Source organism: Theropithecus gelada, chromosome 19, assembly GCF_003255815.1.
Source record: "Theropithecus gelada isolate Dixy chromosome 19, Tgel_1.0, whole genome shotgun sequence".
In the NCBI taxonomy this organism is placed as follows: domain Eukaryota; kingdom Metazoa; phylum Chordata; class Mammalia; order Primates; family Cercopithecidae; genus Theropithecus; species Theropithecus gelada.
The window spans coordinates 14,240,570-14,260,439 of NC_037687.1; the positions used below are offsets into that span (position 1 = coordinate 14,240,570).

A 19,870-nucleotide genomic window follows, 5' to 3' on the forward strand; every position below is an offset into this window, starting at 1 on the left:
GAGTCCAGAAAGGCAAATTACAGTACTAGCTCACTTTCCCTGTGTGACCTCCAGAAGTGACTTCATTTCTCGGAGATTGAGTTTACTCATCTGTAAAATGAGGTTTGTGATACCTATCTCATAATGTTCCCAGCAAGCGAGGGCGCCCCTCTTGTTGGATTCCACCCCTTTCCTGGCTTTATTTTTTTATTTTTTCAAGACAGGGTCTTGCTCTATTACCCAGGCTAGAGTGCAGGGTCATGATCTCAGCTCACTGCAGCCTCTGCCTCCTGGGCTCAAGCGACCCTCCTGCCTCAGCCTCCCAAGTAGCTGGGATTCCAGGTGTGCACCACTATGCCCAGCTAATATTTGTATTTTTGTAGAGATGTGGTTTTGCCATGTTGCCCAGGCTGATCTCAACCTCTTGGGCTCAAGCAAACCACCCGCCTTGGCCTCCCAAAGTGCTGGGATTGCAGGCGTGAGCCATCATGCTGGGCCTTTATTTTCCTTCTTAGCACTTAGCACCATTTAAACTGTGATCCATTTGCCTTATTTATTTTGTTTATTATTGATCTCTCCTCTCAACTCAGCTCTGTGAAGCAGGGAATTTTGTCTGTCTTGTTCACTGTCATATTACTGCACCTAGAACAGAACTGGCATGCAGCAGATGCTTAGTAAATATTTGTTGAATAGGCTGGGTGCAGTGGCTCACAACTGTAATTGCACGGCTTTGGGAGGTGGAGGCAGAAGGATCACTTGAGAACAGGACTTTGAGACCAGCCTGGGCAGTATAGGGAGACCTCTGTCTCTACAAAAAATAAAAAAATTAGCTGGGCTGGTGGCAGGCACCTATAGTCCCAGCTACTTGGGAGGCTGAAGTGGGAGGATCGCCTGAGCCCAGGAGGTTGAGGCTGCAGTGAGCAATGATCATGCCACTGCACTCCAGCCTGGGCAACAGAGCAAGACCCTGTCTATGAAAATAAATACAAAACAATACAATAAAATAAATAATTTGTTGAATAAACACACGAATAAATAGAGAAGGTGGAAGAATCAGATGGTTGCATCAAAAGCGCTTAGTGCCTGGCATCCAGTAGGCACTCAATACATGCTCACTATTGTTACTTTCATCCAGGTCACAGTCTAGTGCTAGAAAGCCAAACAAAGGAGGCTACTGTGACCAGTCATTTCACCAGAGGCTGAAGGGATTTAAGCCAGGCATGACTGGGGGTGGGCACCAAGGCATGTGGCCCATTCCATTCTAAGCTTCTGGGACTCAAATGGTTCAGCCTGGCCTAGCCTTACTGAGCACTGGGGAAGTGGGGAGAATGATATTGAAAGGGCCATTGTCTGGGGTGATAACTGAGATTCATTGTCTTACAGTGGAGGAAATCAAGGATGTGGACACACAAGGAGTGAGGTCAAGAGTGGAAGTTTATATTTATTTATTTACTTTTTTGAGATGGAGTCTTGCTCTGTCACCCAGGCTGGAGTGCAGTGGCACAATCTTGGTTCATTGCAACCTCCACCTCCTGGGTTCAAGTGATTCTCCTGTCTCAGCCTCCCAAGTAGCTGGGATTACAGGCGTGAGTCACCCTCCTGGACTATTTGCTTATTTTTTGAGATGGAGTCTTGCTCTGCTGCCCAGGCTGGAGTGTAATGGCAGGATCTCAGATCACTGCAACCTCTGCCTCCTGGATTCAAGTGATTCTCGTGCCTCAGCCTCCTGAGTAGTTGAGATTACAGGTGCATGCCACCACACCTGGCTAATTTTTTGTATTATTATTATGTTTTTTTGAGATGGAGTCTCACTCTGTCGCCCAGGCTGGAGTGCAGTGGCACCATCTTGGCTCACTGTAATCTCCGCCTCCCAGTTCACACCATTCTCCTGCCTCAGCCTCCCGAGTAGCTGGGACTACAGGCACCCACCACCACGCCCAGCTAATTTTTTGTATTTTCAGTAGAGATGGAGTTTCACTGTGTTAGCCAGGATGGTCTCGATCTCCTGAACTCGTGATCTGCCCGCCTCGGCCTCCCAAAGTGCTGGGATTACAGACGTGAGCCAGTGTGCCTGGCCTCATTTTTTTGTAGTTTTAGTAGAGATGATAGAGTTCACCATGTTAGCCAGGCTGGTCTTGAACTCCTGATCTTAAATGACCCACCGGCCTTGGCTTCCCAAACTGTTGGGATTACAGGCGTGAGCCACCGCACCTGGCCAAGAGCGGAAGTTTAATAGGTGAAAGAATCTCTCTCTCTGCTGCGGAGAGAGAGGTCCCGAACAGGTTGCCGGTTCTGAGGTGAAATGCAGGGGTTTTATAGATGCCTGGTGAGCAGGCAGTGTCTGATTTACATAGGGCTTGAAAGATTGGTTGGATCAGGTGTGCTATTTGCATAGGGCGCAAAAACTGGTTAGGACTAGGTGTGCCATTTGCATAGGGCGCAAATTTCTGGTAGTCCCCTCACCCTAATCTTTCATTATGCAGGTAGGTTCTCTGCCTGGCCTGCACCCTGTTGCCCATTTTTTGTTTTTGTTTTTGTTTGTTTGTTTGTTTTTTACTGTACACATGATAATAAAAGGGAAGATGGAGTCTCCATGTTGAACATGCCTGGCCCTCAGGTAGCCCTTTTCTATTGGCACAGCTGCTGGTATTCTCTCGTGCAAGCTTCCAGCCTGCTTACCTATGCTTGCAGCTCGATTTCTCAGGATGCTCTTTGTTTAAAAAAAAAAAAATTTCTTGGGCTTTTTTTTTTTTTTTTACTTTTTTTGGAGCTGGAGTTTTGCTCTTGTTGCCCAGGCTGGAGTGCAATGGCGCAATCTTGGCTTGCTGCAGACTCCGCCTCCCGAGTTCAAGTGATTTTCCTGCCTCAGCCTTCCGAGTACCGGGGATTATAGGCACCCGCTACCACGCCTAGCTAATTTTTTTGTATTATTATTATTATTATTTTTAGTAGAGACGGGTTTCCGCTATGTTGGTCAAGCTCGTCTTGAACTTCTGACCTTAGAAGATCCGCCCACCTCAGCCTCCCAAAGTGCTGGGATTACAGGCGTGAGCCACCGTGCCCGGCCTGGGCTGCTTTTTATTGAAAGGAAAGCTCTGCCAAGACTCTCTTACCCTCACTATCTGCCTAAATAATTTCTTTCTGTGTCCTGTGTATCAATACTAGGGTGAGGGTGATTTTAGGCATCATGTGGGGGCCTCCATCACCCATGATCCGTATCCTTCCTGTTGTTTTCTTTATCAACCACCCACCAAGGAGACCTTCCTGTGTCCCTTGCCCACCACTCCCAGGGGACATGGTTTTTTTTTTTTTTTTTTTTTAGACAGAGTCTTGCTCTGTCACCCAGGCTGCAGTGCAGTGCTGAGATCTCGGCTCATTGCAATCTTGGCTTCCTGGGTTCAAGCAATTCTCCAGCCTCAGCCCCCTGAGTAGCTGGGATTACAGGTGCCCACCACCACTCCTGGCTAATTTTTGTGTTTTTAGTAGAGATGGGATTTCACCATGTTAGGCAGACTGGTCTCGAACTCCTGACCTCAGGTGATCTTCCCGCCTTGGCCTCCCAAAGTGGTGGGATTACAGGTGTGAGCCACCGCGCCCGGCCAGGACCTGGTTTATTGGCCACAGCTCCCGCCTCCCCGCTTTCTTCCTTCCCTTGCTCTCCTGTCCCACCCCATCTGGTCTGCGCCAGAAGGGGCTGTATTTGCACTTTGTGAGCAGAGCAGCCTCAGAGGGCCCATGTGGGACCTGAGGTGGGGAAGGAAATTCTGAGTAGTGTCTGCACCTTGCCACAGTCTGCTGGTTGGGAGACAAGATGCTCTGGGGGATTCAGTTTTACGGAAGCAGGAAAAACAAGGTCAGTGAGGCCTCAGCAGAAGACTCCCAGGGCAGGCACCACTTCTGCCTATGGGGCAGACAGAACACTTGTCTCTGATCCAGGCGGGAGTGCTACCGACACCCAAGGTTTGCTGCTGTGTGCACTGAGGGTGGCTGGCTGGTATTGGAGGGATGAGAGAGCCTGGAGGGGCGGGGTTTTAGGGGTGGCCTTAGACAGGGCTTAGCAGGCAGGAGGTCACTTACTCATTCAACAAACATTCATTGAGCACCTACTGAATGGCAGGCAGTAAACAAGCCAGACACAAATCCCTGCCCTCATGAAGTGGAGCTGCTAATAGGTGGAAGACAGGCAGAGAACAAGATTAGGAAGTGAGGTATGTGCAATGTGAGATATGATAAGACCGTGACAATGGTTAAGGGGAAAAATGGCAGACAGAGTGGATGAGAAGGGCTGGTCTGGAATTTTAGTTTTATTGTATCTTTTTGAGACAGGGTCTCACCTTGTTGCCCACGCCAGAGTGCAGTGGTACAATTACAGCTCATTGCAGCCTTGAGTTCCTGGGCTCCAGGGATCCTCCTACTTCAGCCTCCTGAGTAGCTGGGACTACAGGTGTGTACCAACATGCCTGATTAATTTTTTCATTAATATCACAGTGTGTAAGCCCTGTGATTTGATAAATATTAGAGGGATATTTCATTAATTTTGTAGAGACAAGGCTTCCCTATCTTGCCCAGGTTGGTTTTTCTCCATGTTGGTCAGGCTGTTCTTGAGCTCCTGACCTCAGGTAATCCACCCGCCTCAGCCTCCCAAAGTGCTGGGATTCCAGGCGTGAGCCATGAGCTACCATGCCCAGCCTGATCCTCCTCCTTATTGCAATCCCCCATGTACATGTGATTCCTTTCTCCGGCTTTCTTTTTCTTCTTTTTCTGTTTCTACTTTTTTAAATTTTTTATTTTTTTTGGGATGGAGTCTCCTGTTGCACAGGCTGGAGTGCAGTGGTACGATCTTGGCTCACTGCAACCTTCGCCTCCCAGGTTCAAGAGATTCTCCTGCCTCCGCCTCCCTGGTAGCTGGGATTACAAGTGCCTGCCACCATGCCCAGCTCATTTTTGTATTTTTAGTAGGGACAGGGCTTCACCATGTTGGCCAGGCCAGTCTCGAACTCCTGACCTCAGGTGATCCCCTGGCTTCGGCCTCCCAAAGTGCTGGGATTACAGGCATGAGCCACTGTGCCTGGCCATCTATTTCTTTTTCTTTTCTTGTTTTTAGAGATGGGGTCTCACTATGTTGCCCAGGCTGGAGTGTAGTGGCTGTTCACAGTCTGACCATAATGCACTGCAGCCTCAAACTCCTAGGCTTAAGGACTCCTGCCATCTCAGCCTCCTGAGTAGCTGGGACTGTAGGCTCACGCCACTGCACCTGTGTTTTCCTTCTTTTTCTATTTATGACTATCTAACATAACTTCTAAGATAGTTGAGTTATTTATTTTATTCACTCTCTTTCTCCCTGTTGCTGCTCCCATGGGTAAAATTTTTTGTTGTTGTTCACCAATGTATTTCTGGTTCTTATGTGTTAGAGCCTAACACAGAGTAGGTGGTCAGTACTTATCTGTTGAATCAATGAATGAACAAATGAATCCGTTTGACGTATCAGGAGACCAATGCTCAGAGATGTTGTTCTACACCCCCAAGGTCACACAGCAAAAATGGGCCTGAGCTGGAAGCAGCCTGGGCTCATAGCCTGGTTATTTCAGTTAATGGGGCTGGATTCCAACATCTGTTCCTGAATACCTACTGTGTGCCAGGTTCCGAGGGATGGTATGGGCCATGTAGCTATCATCCCTGTACCATGAGACCCCCCAGCCTTTATTGTAGAAAGGTCCCCTCACTTCTAAGAGTGTCTTTTTTTTTTTTTTTTTTTTTTTTTTCCGGAGACAGAGTTTTGCTCTGTTGCCCAAGCTGGAGTGCAGTGGTGTGATCATGGCTCACTGCAGCCTCAATCTCCTGGACTCAAGCGATCCTCCCACCTCAGCCTCCCAAGTAGCTCGATCTACAGGTGTGCACCACCATGCCCAGCTAATTAAAAAATTTTTTTATTTGAGAGAAGTCTTGTTCTTGTCCCCCAGGCTTGAGTGCAATAGCTCGATCTCGGCTCACTGTAACCTCCGCCTCCCAGGTTCAAATGATTCTCCTGCCTCTGCCTCCCAAGTAGCTGGGATTAAGGCACCTGCCACCACACCCGGCTAATTTTTGTATTTTTTAGTAGAGATGGGGTTTCACTATGTTGGCCAGGCTGATCTTGAACTCCTGACCTCAGGTGATAGGCCTGCCTCGGCCTCCCAAAATGCTGGGATTACAGGCATGAGCCACCGTGCCCGGCCTAAAAAATTTTCTTTTTTGTGTAGTTGGGGTCTCACTTTGTTGCCCAGGATGGTCTCAAGTTCCTGGCCTCAAGAGATCCTCCTGCCTCGGCCTGCCAAAGTGCTGGGATTATAAGCGTGAGCCACCATACTCAGCCCAAAAAATGCTCTTGATGGGCAGATACACCGTCAGTCCTTTTGACCTATTTACCTGTCCCTCCCCCTGTTACTTTTCCCCTTCTCCTATCCTCCTATGTCTGTTTGGATCTGCTCCCCACCGCCATCCATCTGGAGTCTGATTAGCCCTGTGTGTGCTTAGCAGATGTTGGCTGAACAGACGGGCTCTTTCTTCCTTCTCAGACAGGCCTCCATTTTCCCATCTCTAGAATGGGTACAGTCATATTTGCCCTCCTACAGGTTGGGAAGGCTCTATGACATCAGGCCATGTAACAGGGGAAAGCCCAGCCGCTACAGTCAGCTTTCAATGGAAAGGGAGGTTAATCTGCTGCCGCCTTCCTACCTCAATTAAGACCGGGGCTACCCCATTGCCCATGTGCGGTGCGGGGGAAGGTTTTTCTATTTGTGGACCCTCACTTGCTTATAGTGAGCCTTTTAGGTGAGAAATACATTCTGTTTTGTTTGAGACACTCTTGTTCTGAGTCTCAGTTATGGAAACCCAACCTAATGCTCTCCATGGGCCTGATGAATGTTGCTTGTTGTTGAAGCCAATTTGAGTTGCATTTCCTCTTACTTTTAGTAAAAACCCCTACAAAGGGAAATTGGGGTCTTGTCTCTTGGGGTACATATTAGTTTCCTATAGTGACTCTAAAAAATTTCCCATACATTGAGTGACTCACAACAACGGAAATGGATTATTATTATTATTATTATTTTGAGATAGAGTCTTGCTCTTTGGCCCAGGCTAGAATGCAGTGGCAAGATCTTGCCTCACTGTAGCCTCCGCCTCCCGGGTTCAAGCAATTCTCCTGCCTCAGCCACCCGAGTAGCTGGGATTACAGGTGCCGGCTGGGATTACAGTTGCCCACCATCACGCCCAGCTATTCTTTTTTTTTTTTTTTGTATTTTTAGTAGCGATGGGGTTTCACCAGGTTGGCCAGGCTGGTTTCGAATGCCTGACTCAAGTGATCCACCGTTTCAGCCTCCTAAAGTGTTGGGATTACAGGCGTGAGCCACCTCACCCAGCCAGAAATGGATTAGTTTTTATGGATTATTTTATTTTTTTGAGATGGAGTTTCATTGTTGTTGCCCAGGCTGGAGTGCAATGATGTGATCTCGGCTCACTGCAACCTCTACCTCCCGGGTTCCAGCGATTCTCCTGCCTCAGCCTCCTGAGTAGCTGGGATTACAGGCACCTGCCACCATGCCTGGCTAATTTTTGTATTTTTAGTAGAGATGGGGTTTCACCATCTTGGCCAAGCTGGTGTCAAACTCCTGGCCTTAAGTGATCCACCCACCTCAGTCTCCAAAGGTGCTGGGATTCCAGGCATGAGCCACCACGCCAGGCCAGTTGTCATTGTTCCTTATGTGCATGAATCCAAAGTGGGGAGAAAGGCCCTGTGTGTGTGTGTGTGTTTGGGTGAGCACGTGTGATGTCTGAGGGCTTCCCGTCAAGATGAATTTGCATATATTTGACTTTGAAAGGAAAAGGGAACTGAGAGAGCCCCCAGATGCCTGAGTAGGAGAGACAGGGGACAGAGGTTGCCAAGCCCTGGCTGCCACTTGTCAGGTTCCTTGTGTTAGACATGCGTAATCTGTATGGCACCACTGGGTACCCGGACCCACCAGGTAAGGCCCCGGTCAGGCTGGGGCTGGGGCCCAGGTGTGATCAGGACCCAGGGTACAGAATCCCCACCATGGGGCAGCTGAGGCAGAGACCAGGGCTTGAGGGATGAAGGGAGGAGGGAATCGCTGGGCGCTGACTTGCCTTTCCCCTGGAAGGGACCATGGAGGAGGAGGAGGAGGAGGATGATGACTATGAGAACTCAGCGCCTCCCTACAAGGACCTTCCTCCCAAGCCAGGTAAGAGGACTTTTTGGAGCATGAGGGGGAATGCAGAGAAAAGGGTCTCCAGGGGGCATTGGCTGGGCATTATAGATATACAGTCTCCTCTGTACCCAGCCCATGCCGGGCACCGTGGAACCCACACCCTGCCCAGGAGGACCTGTCAGTCTGATGGCGGAGGCAGGTTTGGGCACAGTCTTGGTGAGCAGGGCTGAGAGAGGAAGGGTCAGGAGACTGGCCAAATCCTTGGGGGATTGAGGGCTCAATTAGAGGAAAGGATTTTGGGGTGGGACTTGAGGGATGAGTAGACATTTCTTAAGAAGAGAAGTCCAGGAGAGAAATGTTGGGGGCAAAGTCCCTGAGTCACAAAAACTGGTGCTTGAGAAACTGGGAGTGGACTGTGGGCTCCCAATCTCCTCACCTTTCCACCCAAAGCCCAGATTTTATTTAGACTTGGATCTCAAACCCAAGGCATGGCACAGGGTTCAACAAGAGTCTAAGTGGTTGTAAAAGTGGAGGTTTGGGCCAGCTGCAGTGGTGTGCGTCTGTAGTCTCGATACTTTGGGAGGCCAAGGCAGGAAGATCATTTGAGGACAGGAGTTTGAGACCAGCTGGGGCAACATAGAAAGACCCCGTCTCTGCCAAAAAAAAAAAAAAAAAAAAGTAGAAGTTTGGGCCGTGTGTGGTGGCACACGTCTGTAGTCCCAGCTACTTGGGAGGCTGAGTCAGGAGGATGGCTTGAGCCCAGGAGTTCTGGGCTATTGTGAACTATGTGATCGGGCATCTGCACTAAGTTTGGCATCAATATGGTGACGTTTTGGGAGGAAGGGACCACTAGGTTGCCTAAGGTGTCTGAGGAGGGGTTTCCAGGTTGGAAATGGAGCAGCTGAGCTGGACACTCCTGAGCTGATCAGTAGTGCGACTGCTCCTGTGAGTAGCCGCTGCACTCCAGCTTGGGCAGCATAGCGAGACCCCACTTCTTTTTTTTTTTTTTTTTTTTTTTTTTTTTGAGACGGAGTCTCGCTCTGTCACCCAGGCTGGAGTACAGTGGCGCGATCTCCGCTCACTGCAAGCTCCGCCTCCCGGGTTCACGCCATTCTCCTGCCTCAGCCTCCCGAGTAGCTGGGACTACAGGCGCCGCCACCTCGCCCGGCCAATTTTTTTGTATTTTAAGTAGAGACGGGGTTTCACCGTGTTAGCCAGGATGGTCTCGATCTCCTGACCTCGTGATCCGCCCGTCTCAGCCTCCCAAAGTGCTGGGATTACAGGCTTGAGCCACCACGCCCGGCGAGACCCCACTTCTAAAAAAAGAAAAGAAAATGAAACTGGAGGTTGTTGAGGTTTTCCTGGGTTTACTGCCACCAGGGACCCTGAGGCCATGAGGGATCCCGGGGGCCCAAAACACAAAATCCCTGAGATACGCTGATGGTCTGATCCAGGTGACCTTAGACAGGGGCCATTCTGTGAGGGCTAAGGCTGTATATCCCTCATCTCTGGGTCCAGAGTGGAGCCACCTGGGATGTCCCGAAATATGATGGGACTTGCATGAGGTAGGAGGTGAACTGGGCTGTGTTGTTTCACTGCCTCATCTCCAATTTATGGTCCTAATGTGACCCTCAAGCCCTGGGTCTACATATATGACCAACCAATCCCATTCCCTTCTTCAGGGCCATGTCTCCTTCAAAAGCACAGTCCTGTCCTCACCTCCACATGCAACCTCGCATCCACTCTCCAATCCAACTTCATCACCCTCTCTACTGTAACCCAGTCTCGACTCCTCCCCCATTCCCAAACCTGGCAAGGATTCTGTTCATCATTCTAACCACATCATGACCTTACCCACATCCACCCCTGTCCCCAACCCATTTTCCATCCCATCCCAACTCCAATTCTAACCCAAACCCCACCTCATCTTCATCCCCGTCCTCAAACTCAACTGTGTTTTTATGTTTTGAAATCCTCTCCATCCCCTTCCATCCCTTCTCCTTTCAATCAAACCCTCAAAGAGACACACAGAGAACTGTCAATTGTCAGCACATTAGTTTTTATGAGAGGAAACCAGAGAATTAAGAAAAAAATTTTTTTGAGACAGGGTCTTGCTTGTCACCCAGGCTGCCCTGCAGTGGTACAATCATAGCTCACTGCAGCTTTGAGCTCTTGGGTCCAAGCAATCCTCCTACTACAACCTCCCGAGTAGCTGGGGTTACAGGCATGAGTGACTCTCTGTAAAGCCTCATGTGAAGCTCAGGGTCTGCGTATATGGCTCATATGACTCTCAGGTGCTGTAAGTTCTGCAGAGATGACTGTGATAGTCAAGATGGGTTCCCCATGACCCTTACATTCTCGTATTCATGCCCTTGTGTAGTCTCTTCCCACAATGACTCAGAGCTGGTCCGTGTGATAAACAGAATACTGTATAGCGGAGACCATCCTTTACGAGTCGTGAGGCTAGATCATAGAAGCATGGTGGCTTCTATCTTTGCCTCTGCCATGTTCTGAAGATGCCCAGTCATCCCTTTGGAGAGGCTCACATGGCAAGGAACTGAGGCCTCCCACCAACAGCCATGTGAGTGCATCATCTTGGAAGCAGATCTTCTAGCCCCAGTCAAGCCTGCAGATAGATGACTTGCAGTCCCAGGCAACATCTTGACTACAATCACATAAGAGATCTCAAGCTAGAACTACCCAGCTAAGCTGCTCTCAGATTCCTGAACCACAGAAACTGTGAGATAATAAATGCTTATGGTTGTTTAAAGTCACTACGTTTTGGGGTAATTGTTTACGCAGCCATAGATAACTGACCCAGTGCCCTGCTGGCACTTCACCCTGGAATGTGGGGGAATACTTAGCACCTATCCCCTTAACATCTTGTTACAAATGTTACCACTTCTAGGAGGTACTTCCTGACTACCTCTCTATGTTAGCTTTTATCCTATCCCATTGCTCCGTTTTATTAGGTTTAGAGTAATAATACTTAGTCTATATAAAAACATATTTTAATGTTTCTTAATTTCTTTACAATTATTATTTTTTTTGAGACGGAGTTTCACTCTTGCTGCCCAGGCCGGAGTGCAATGGTGCAATCTCGGCTCATCGCAACCTCCGCCTCCCAGGTTCAAGTGATTCTTCTGACTCAGTCTCCCTGGCAGCGGGGATTATAGGCATGCGCCACCGTGCCCTGATAATTTTGTATTTTTAGAAAAGATAAGGTTTCTCCATGTTGGTCAGGCTGGTCTCGAACTCCTGACCTCAGGTGATCTGCCTGCCTCGGCCTCCCAAAGTGCTGAGATTACAGGCGTGAGCTACTGCGCCCAGCCTCTTTTCTTTTCTTTTCTTTTCTTTTCTTTTTTTAAGAGTAGAATCTCCCTCTGTTGCCCAGGCTGGAGTGTAGTAGTGCAATCATGGCTCACTGCTGCGTAAACCTCCTGAGCTCAAGCAATCCTCCCACCTCAGCCTCCTGATAGCTGGGACTACAGGTGTGCACCACCATGCCTGGATGGTTTTTTCTACTTTTTTTTTTTTTTTTTTAAACAGAGATAGGGTCTTGCTATGTTGCTCAAGCTGGTCTTGAACTCCTGGCCTCAAGCAATCCTCCTGCCTTGGCCTCCCAAAGTGCTGGGATTATGGGCATGAGCCACTGGGCCCAGCTGATTTCTATGTCTCTTTACTAGTTTATTGCATCTCTGGTCTAGATTGAAGGAAGAAGCTTACCCATCTCTTCCACACAGGGCTTGGTGCTCTGTAGGGGAGCTCAACTGGTAGTGGGGAGTGGGGAGGCGGGTGGCTGTTGTCATTGCTCCTTCTCCTCCTTCTCCTTCTCCTCCTCCTCTTCCTCCTTCTCCTCCTCCTTCTCCTTCTTCTCTTCCTCCTCCTCTTCCTCTTCCCCCTCCTCTTCTTCCTCCTTCTCCTCTTCTTCCTTTTCCTTCTTCTCTCCTTCTCCTTCTCCCCCCTTCCTCTTCCTCCTCCTCTTCCTCCTTCTCTTCCTCCTTTTCCTTTTTCTTCTCTCCTTCTCCTTCTCCTCCTCCTCCTCATCTTCCTCTTCCTCCTCCTCTTCCTCCTCCTCCTCCTCATCTTCCTCTTCCTCTTCCTCCTCCTCTTCCTCCTCCTCCTCCTTTTGCTGCTTCTTCTCTCCTTCTCCGTCTCCTTCTCCTTCTTCCTCTTCTTCTTCAATAGAATCTCACTCCGTCGCCCAGGCTGGAGTGCGGTGGCACTATCTCGGCTCACTGCAAGGGGGGTTATTGTCATTGTTTCTTCTTCCTCTCTCTTTTTTTTGAGACAGAATCTCACTCTGTCACTCAGGCTGAAGTGCAGTGGTGCAATCTCAGCTCACTGCAACCTCTGCCTCCTGGGTTCAAGTGATTCACCTGCCTCGGCCTCACAAGTAGCTGGGATTACAGGCGTGCACCACCACGCCAGGCTAGCTTTTGTATTTTTGGTAGAGACGAGGTTTTGCCACGTTGGTTGCCCAGGCTTATCTTGAACTCCCAACCTCAGGCGACCTGCCTGCCTCAGCCTCCCAAAGTGCTGGGATTACAGATGTGAGCCACCACACCTGGCCCATTGTTTCTTCTATGTGTGAATCCAAACTCTGGAGACAGGTGTGTGTGTGTGTTTGTGTGTGTGTGTGTGTGTGTGTGTGTGCGAGGTCTGGGGGCTTCCCCCAAGACGGATTTGCATGTACTTGACTTTGAAAGGAGAGGGAAACAGATGCCTTAGACACCTGAATAGGAGGGACAAGACCTGGCTGCCACTTGTCATGTTCTTAGTGTTAGCTGTAGCCATGTACAACCTGCATACTATCGCTGGGTGTCCGGACTCACCAGGTAAGGCCCTGGTCGGGCTGGGGCTGGGTCTCAGGTGTGGTCAAGACCCAGGGTACAGAATTCCCATCATGGGGCAGCTGAGGCAGAGACCAGGGCTTGAGGGATGGAGGGAGGAGGGAATGACTGGGCTCTAACTTGCCCTTCCCCTGGAAGGAACCATGGAGGAGGAGGAGGAGGATGATGACTATGAGAACTCAGCGCCTCCCTACAAGGATCTTCCTCCCAAGCCAGGTAAGAGGACTTTTTGGAGTGTGACGTGGGGGAATACAGGGAACAGGGTCTTCAGGGGGCATTGGCTGGGCATTGTAGACACACAGTCAGTCTCCTCTGTACCCAGCCCATGCCGGACACCGTGGAACCCACACCCTGCCAGGAGGATCTACTAGTCTGATGGGGGAGGCAGTTTTGGACACAGCCTTGTTGAGCATTGCTGAGAAAGGAGGGGTCAGGAGACTGGCAAAATCCTTGGGGGATTGAGGACTCAACTAGAGGAAGGGACTTTGGGGTGGGACTTGAGGGATGAGTGGACATTTTTTTTTTTTTTTTTTTTTTTGAGATGGAGTTTTCACTCTGTCACCCAGGCTGGAGTTCAGTGGCACAATCTCCGCTCACTGCAACCTTGCCTCCTGGGTTCAAGCGATTCTTCTGCCTCAGTCTCCCGAGTAGCTGGGATTACAGGTGCCTGCCACCATGCACGCCTAATTTTTGTATTTTTAGTAGAGACGGGATTTCACCATATTGGTCAGGCTGGCCTCGAACTCCTGACCTCAGGTGATCCGCCCATCTCGGCCTCCCAAAGTGCTGGGATTACAGGCATGAGCCACCGAGCCCTGCCGAGTAGACATTTCTGAAGTACAGAAGCACAGGAAAGAAGTCCCTGAGTCATAAAAGCTGGTGCTTGAGAAACTGGGAGTGGACTGTGGGATCCTCAATCTCCTCTCATTACCACTCAAAGCCCAGGGCTTTATTAGTCTTGGATCTCAATAAACCCAAGGCATAGCCCAGGGTTCAGCAAGAGTCTGATCAGAAGATGTAAAAGTGGAGGTTTGGGCTGGTCGCAGTGGTGTGTGTCTGTAGTCCCACTGCTTTGGGAGGCCAAGGTGGGAGGATCACTTGGCCATGAGTTCACTGGAGGCCAGGAGTTCCAGACCAGCCTGGGCAATAGAGAGCAAGATGCCCATCTCTACCAAAGAAAAAAGAAAGAGAAAAGTGGAGGTTTGGGCCAGGAGGAGTGGCTCATGCTTGTAATTCTAGCACTTTGGGAAGCCAAGGTGGGAGGATCAATGTAGCCCCAGAAAAGAGACCATCCCAGGTAACACAGTGAAACCCCCAGCTATATGAAAACATTTTTTTTTTTCAAATTAAAAAATTAGCCAGTTGTGGGATGTGTGCCTGTTGTCCCAGCTTCTCAGGAGGCCGAGGTGATAGGACTGCTAGAGCCCAGGAGTTCAAGGGTGCAGTGAGCTATGATGGCACCACTGCACTCTGGTCTGGGTGACAGAGCAAGGCACTGTCTTTAAAAATATATATATATGGCTGGGCACGGTGGCTCACGCCTGTAATCCCAGCACTTTGGGAGGCTGAGGTGGGTGGATCACTTGAGGTCAGGAGTTCGAGACCAGCCTGGCCAACATGGTGGAACCCTGTCTCTATTAAAAATATAAAAGTTAGCTGGGTGTGGTAGCATATGCCTGTAATCCCAGCTACTTGGGGGGCTGAGGCAGAACTGCTTGAACCCAGGGAGCAGAGGTTGCAGTGAGATGAGATCATGCCACCGCACTCCAGTCTGGCCAACAGAGCAAGCAAGACTCTATCTCAAGGGGAAAAAAAAAAAAATGGCCAGGCGCGGTGGCTCACGCTTATAATGCCAGCACTTTGGGAGGCCGAAGCGGGCAGATCATGAGGTCAGATAGAGACCATCCTGGCTAACACGGTGAAACCCCATCTCTACTAAACGTACAAAAAATTAGGCAGGCGCCTGTAGTCCCACTACTTGGGAGGCTGAGGCAGGAGAATGGCATGAATCTGGGAAGTGGAGCTTGCAGTGAGCCGAGATTGTGCCACTGCACTCCAGCCTGGGAGACAGAGCAAGACTCCGTCTGGAAAAAAAAAAATATATGGAGACACCAAGCAATCCAGGTTGGTTGGTCATCCTAGCTTAATCCTATCTCCATCCCTAATCCCAATTCCATTCTCACGTCCCACCCCATCTCCAACCCAATCTCCAACCCTCCACTGCAGTCCTAACCCTGTTTCCATCACTTCCTTTTGACTCATTCCCATCCTCAGCCGAGCCCTCATGCTGAGCTTCTCTTCTCCAGGTTCAAGTGCTCCACCAAGACCTCCAAGAGCAGGTGAGTTGGGGCTGGGAGTGTAGGAGACCCAGAGCTGGCTTTGCCCTGCTCTGGGCCTCAGCAACCATTCCTCCCTCCTCAGAAAAGGAAACAGAGAAACCCCCACTTCCTTGCAAGCCCCGGAACATGACAGGTGAGAGCTGAGGGCTGGGGTTTTCCTGCTCACCTGGCTGAAGCCCTTCTTGAAATGACTTTCTCATCTCTTCTAGGACTGGACCTCACCTCTGTCACCTGTCCACCTCCTCAACTGGGTGAGCAGTGGGAAGACGCTTTAAGAGGCCTAAGAGGGGATACCTAGATGTTCCCTTTCAGTCCCCCAATTTTTGTTTATTTATTTTTTTTGAGACAGAGTCTCGCTTTGTCATCCAGACTGGAGTGCAGTGGCGCGATCCTGGCCCACTGCAACCTCTGCCTCCTGGGTTCAAGTGATTTTCTTGCTTCAACCTCCCGAGTAGCTGAGACTACAGACACGAACCACCTGACTAAATTTTGTATGTTTAGTAGAGACAGGGTTTTGCCATGTTATCCAGGCTGGTCTTGAACTCCTGACCTCAGGTGATCCACCTGCCTCGGCCTCCCAAAGTGCTGGAATTACAGGCGTGAGCCACTGCCCCCAGCCAGCCCCCTAAATTCTCACCAGAGAACAAAGCAGAGGTTGTTGATCTTGGAAGACAGAGTCTTTCGGCATCTTCTGAATAAACCTCTCTTCCCCTTTCTCCCAGCTGTGAATCTTGAGCCTTCTCCATTGCAGCCATCCCTGGCCGGTAAGTTATTATCCCCTGCAAGTGTCCTCCCATTTCCCCTCTGACAGTGGCTAGTGGATCTGATTGAGACCTATGACTCTACAGTGAGACCCTGAGTCAGAGGAACTTCTCCTTTAAGAAGTTGCTCCTTTAGGACCTGCTGCACTGTTCTGAGTTACTCTAGTGGGCGCTGCTCTAAGTGAGGAAGCCATTCCTTGACATCAGAGTTTGCAAACATGTTTTCTTTTTTGTCCTTCTGAGGACCAGTTATGTGGTTGTTTTGTTTTTGATAATGATGATGGTACTTATGGTTCTGTTGGTGATTGTGATGGAAGGATGAAGAAGGAGATGATGGAAAGGAAGAGGATGGTTGGTGGTAGTAACGATGGTAGAGGTAGTGATGGCATTGTTGGGTGCTCATGGTGATGGTAGAGATACTAATGATGGTGGTGATGGTGGAGATGGTGACGGTGTTGTTGGTATTGATGATGGTAATGATGGTGGACACAGTGATATGGTGGTGATGGGGGGTAGAGGTAGTGATGATGTTGTTGGTGATGGTGGTGGTGATGATGAAGGCAGTGATGGTGTTAGTGGGATGGTGATGGTGATAGTGGTGGTAGTGATGGTGTTGGTGGTGATGGTGTTGGTGATGATGGTAGAAGTAAGTGATGGTATTGTTGACAATGACAATGTTGTTGGTGATGATGATGGTGATGGTGAAGGCAGTGATTGTGTTGGTAATGACAGTGCTGTTGGTAGTGATGATGGTGCTAATGGTGGAGGTGGTGATGGTGCTGTTAATATTGATAATGGTAGTGAGATAGTGTTAGGGTGGTGATGGTGGGTGGAGGTAGTGATGGTGTTGTTGGTACTGATGGTGGTGATGGTGGAGGTAGTGATGATGTTGGTAGTGATGATGGTGGTGATGGCGGAGGTAGTGATCATGCTGTTGGTAGTGATGGTGGTGGTGGTGGAGGTAGTGACGATGTTGGTAGTGATGATCGTGGTGATGGTAGAGATAGTGATGGTGTTGTTGGTAGTGAGTATGGTGGTGATGATGGAGGTGCTGATGGTGGTGTTGGTAGAGATGATGGTGGTAGTGGAGGTGGTGATGGTGTTGTTGGGAGTGACGATGGTGGTGGTGGTGGAGGTAGTGATGGTGTCAGTGATGACCGTGTTAAAAAAAAAAGAAGCTGCTCCTTTCCGAGTCTAGGCCAAATCTCCAGAAACTCAGGTGTCTGCTTGCATACGATATGGGAAATGTTCTCTGCTCTAGAAGCCGTGGTCCACAAGCTTCCCTGACCCAGGAGCAACTTGGGCAAGGGCTTCTGGAGAGTAGAAGATGATGCATCGTAGATATGAAGAACAAAGCTGTGTCCAAGTCATGCCTAACCTCACGAAACCTCAGTTTACTCACTTGCAAAATGGAGATAATACTTATAACCTACATCATAAGGATGAGACTCCAATAAGATAAGAAGGATGTAGGTTGGGCACAGTGGCTTACGCCTGTAATCCCAGCACTTTGGGAGGCTGAAACAGGGAGGATCTCTTTTTTTTTTTTTTTTTTTTTTTTTGAGGTGGAGTCTCGCTCTGTCACCCAGGCTGGAGTGCAGTGGCCCGATCTCAGCTCACTGCAAGCTCCGCCTCCCGGGTTCACGCCATTCTCCGGCCTCAGCCTCCCGAGTAGCTGGGACTACAGGCGCCCGCCACCTCGCCCGGCTAGTTTTTTGTATTTCTTAATAGAGACGGGGTTTCACCGTGTTAGCCAGGATGGTCTCGATCTCCTGACCTCGTGATCCGCCCGTCTCGGCCTCCCAAAGTGCTGGGATTACAGGCTTGAGCCACCGCGCCCGGCCAGGGAGGATCTCTTGATGCTGGGAGTTCAAGACCAGCCTGGGCAACATGGCGAGATCCCCATCTCTACAAAAAAATAAAATAAATTAGCTGGGCCTTATGGTACACACCTATAGACCCAGCTACTTGACAGGCTGAGGTGGGAGGATTGCTTGAGCCCAGGGGTTAGAGGTTGCAGTGAGCTATAACTGCGCCACTGCCCTCCAGTGTGGATGACAGAGTGAAACCTTGTTTCAAGAAGGAAAAAGAGAAGGATGCAACATGATGCTTAGCGCACAGTAAATACATCAAAAAGATCCTGAGCCTCCCCAGGGTTCACTCTCCCTAACCCTCTCTTGCTGACCTTGTCTGCTGAAACAGTCATGACTACAGACTTCTGCTCCCTGCTCTTGGAGAAAGGCTTAAGGGTCTCTTCCTCACTCTCTGAAGCCCCAGTATTAGTTGCTTTGTCCCCATGCCTACTCCCCAGCAACTCCAGCGCCCTGGCTCAATCAGACATCTGAAGGTCCTGGCTGCTGCCAGAAGAGGTGGATGACGTACCTGTGTCTGCTGGTGGTGACTTCCTTGTTCCTGGGCTGCCTGGGTCTCACCGTGACCCTGATTAAATGTGAGTAGGGCCATGATGGGACATGGGGAGAGATTGGGGAGGGAGCACAGGAGGACCTGGGCTCAATGTGGACTCGTCTTCATAGACCAGGAGTTGATGGAAGAACTGAGAATGTTAAGCTTTCAGCAGATGACGTGGCGAGCAAATAGTGAGTACTTTCAGTCATTCCTTCATGCCACTCCTATTGAGCCCTAACCCAATCCTCAGATCCAACTCCAAAATCCAACCTCATCCCCATCTTTGCTGGGCACTGTGCTAGGTACCAGGGGGGTAAAATGGTAAACATGTCAGACACAGTCCCTGTCCCTCTGAAGTGTGCATGTGTATATGTGTCCAGACCTCCACCATCCAATATGGTGGCTACAAACCACATGTGGCTGTTGAACACTTGAAATGTGGCCAGTCCAAATGGAGATGTGCTCTAAGTATAAAATACACACTGGGCCAGGGGCAGTGGCACATGCCTGTAATCCTAGCACTTTTGGAGGCTGAGGCAGGAGGATTGCTTGAGGCTGGAAGTTCAAGACCAGCCTGGGCAATACAGCAAGACCCCATCTCTAAAAAGAATTAGCAGGGTGTGGTGGTGTGTGGTGTGTGCTTGTCATCCCAGCTGCTCAAGAGGCTGAAGTGGGAGCATCTCTTGAATCAGGGAGTTTGAGGTTGATCATGAGCCATGATCGCACTCAAGAGATCCTCCTGCCTCAGCCTCTTGAGTAGCTGGGACACAGGCGCGTGCCATCACACCCGGCTGATTTTTAATTTTTTTTTTTTTTCTAAAGAAGAGGTTTCACTATGTTGACTAAGCTGGTTTCAAACTCCTGACCTCAAGTGTTTCTCCTGCCTCAGCCTCCTGAAGTGTTCCGTGCCTGGCCTAAAACCTGTGTTTCCATTTTGTCCGACTGAAGGACCAGCTACTGAACTAGCGAGTATTGAAAAAGGGAAGAGTTCGTGGGGGGAGTAGTGATAATACACACATTAATTACAGAAGAATCTTCTGACCTGGCATGGCTTTCATCATGACTGCTGAAGTCTGAATATTTCTCCATTCCACACTGCCTCACCCTATGCTTCATAACAAGCAAGCTCAAATCCCATCAATGGCTTCTCATTGTCCAGAGTCCAAGGTGAAACCTTTAGCCTGGCATTCAAGGATCCACATACTAGGTTGGGCACAGTGGCTCATGTCTGTAATCCTAGCACTTTGGATGGCCAACTTTTCTTTCTTTCTTTCTTTCTTTGTTTCTTTCTTTCTTTCTTTCTTTCTTTCTTTCTTTCTTTCTTTCTTTCT

The 19,870-nt window shown here is 49.5% G+C and overlaps 1 protein-coding gene across 1 annotated transcript in view; it reads left to right on the forward strand.

The window, feature by feature from the left end:
* Positions 1–7,936: 7,936 nt before the first annotated feature.
* Positions 7,937–19,870, forward strand: part of CLEC17A (C-type lectin domain containing 17A) — a 20,268-nt gene continuing 8,334 nt past the window's right edge. The window contains exons 1-9 of the mRNA XM_025367948.1: positions 7,937–7,979; positions 8,133–8,213; positions 13,172–13,249; positions 15,340–15,372; positions 15,455–15,505; positions 15,582–15,623; positions 16,095–16,136; positions 18,445–18,582; positions 18,668–18,730. Coding sequence (XP_025223733.1) covers positions 7,937–7,979; positions 8,133–8,213; positions 13,172–13,249; positions 15,340–15,372; positions 15,455–15,505; positions 15,582–15,623; positions 16,095–16,136; positions 18,445–18,582; positions 18,668–18,730 — 571 coding nt within the window. The remainder of the gene's footprint in view (positions 7,980–8,132; positions 8,214–13,171; positions 13,250–15,339; positions 15,373–15,454; positions 15,506–15,581; positions 15,624–16,094; positions 16,137–18,444; positions 18,583–18,667; positions 18,731–19,870) is intronic.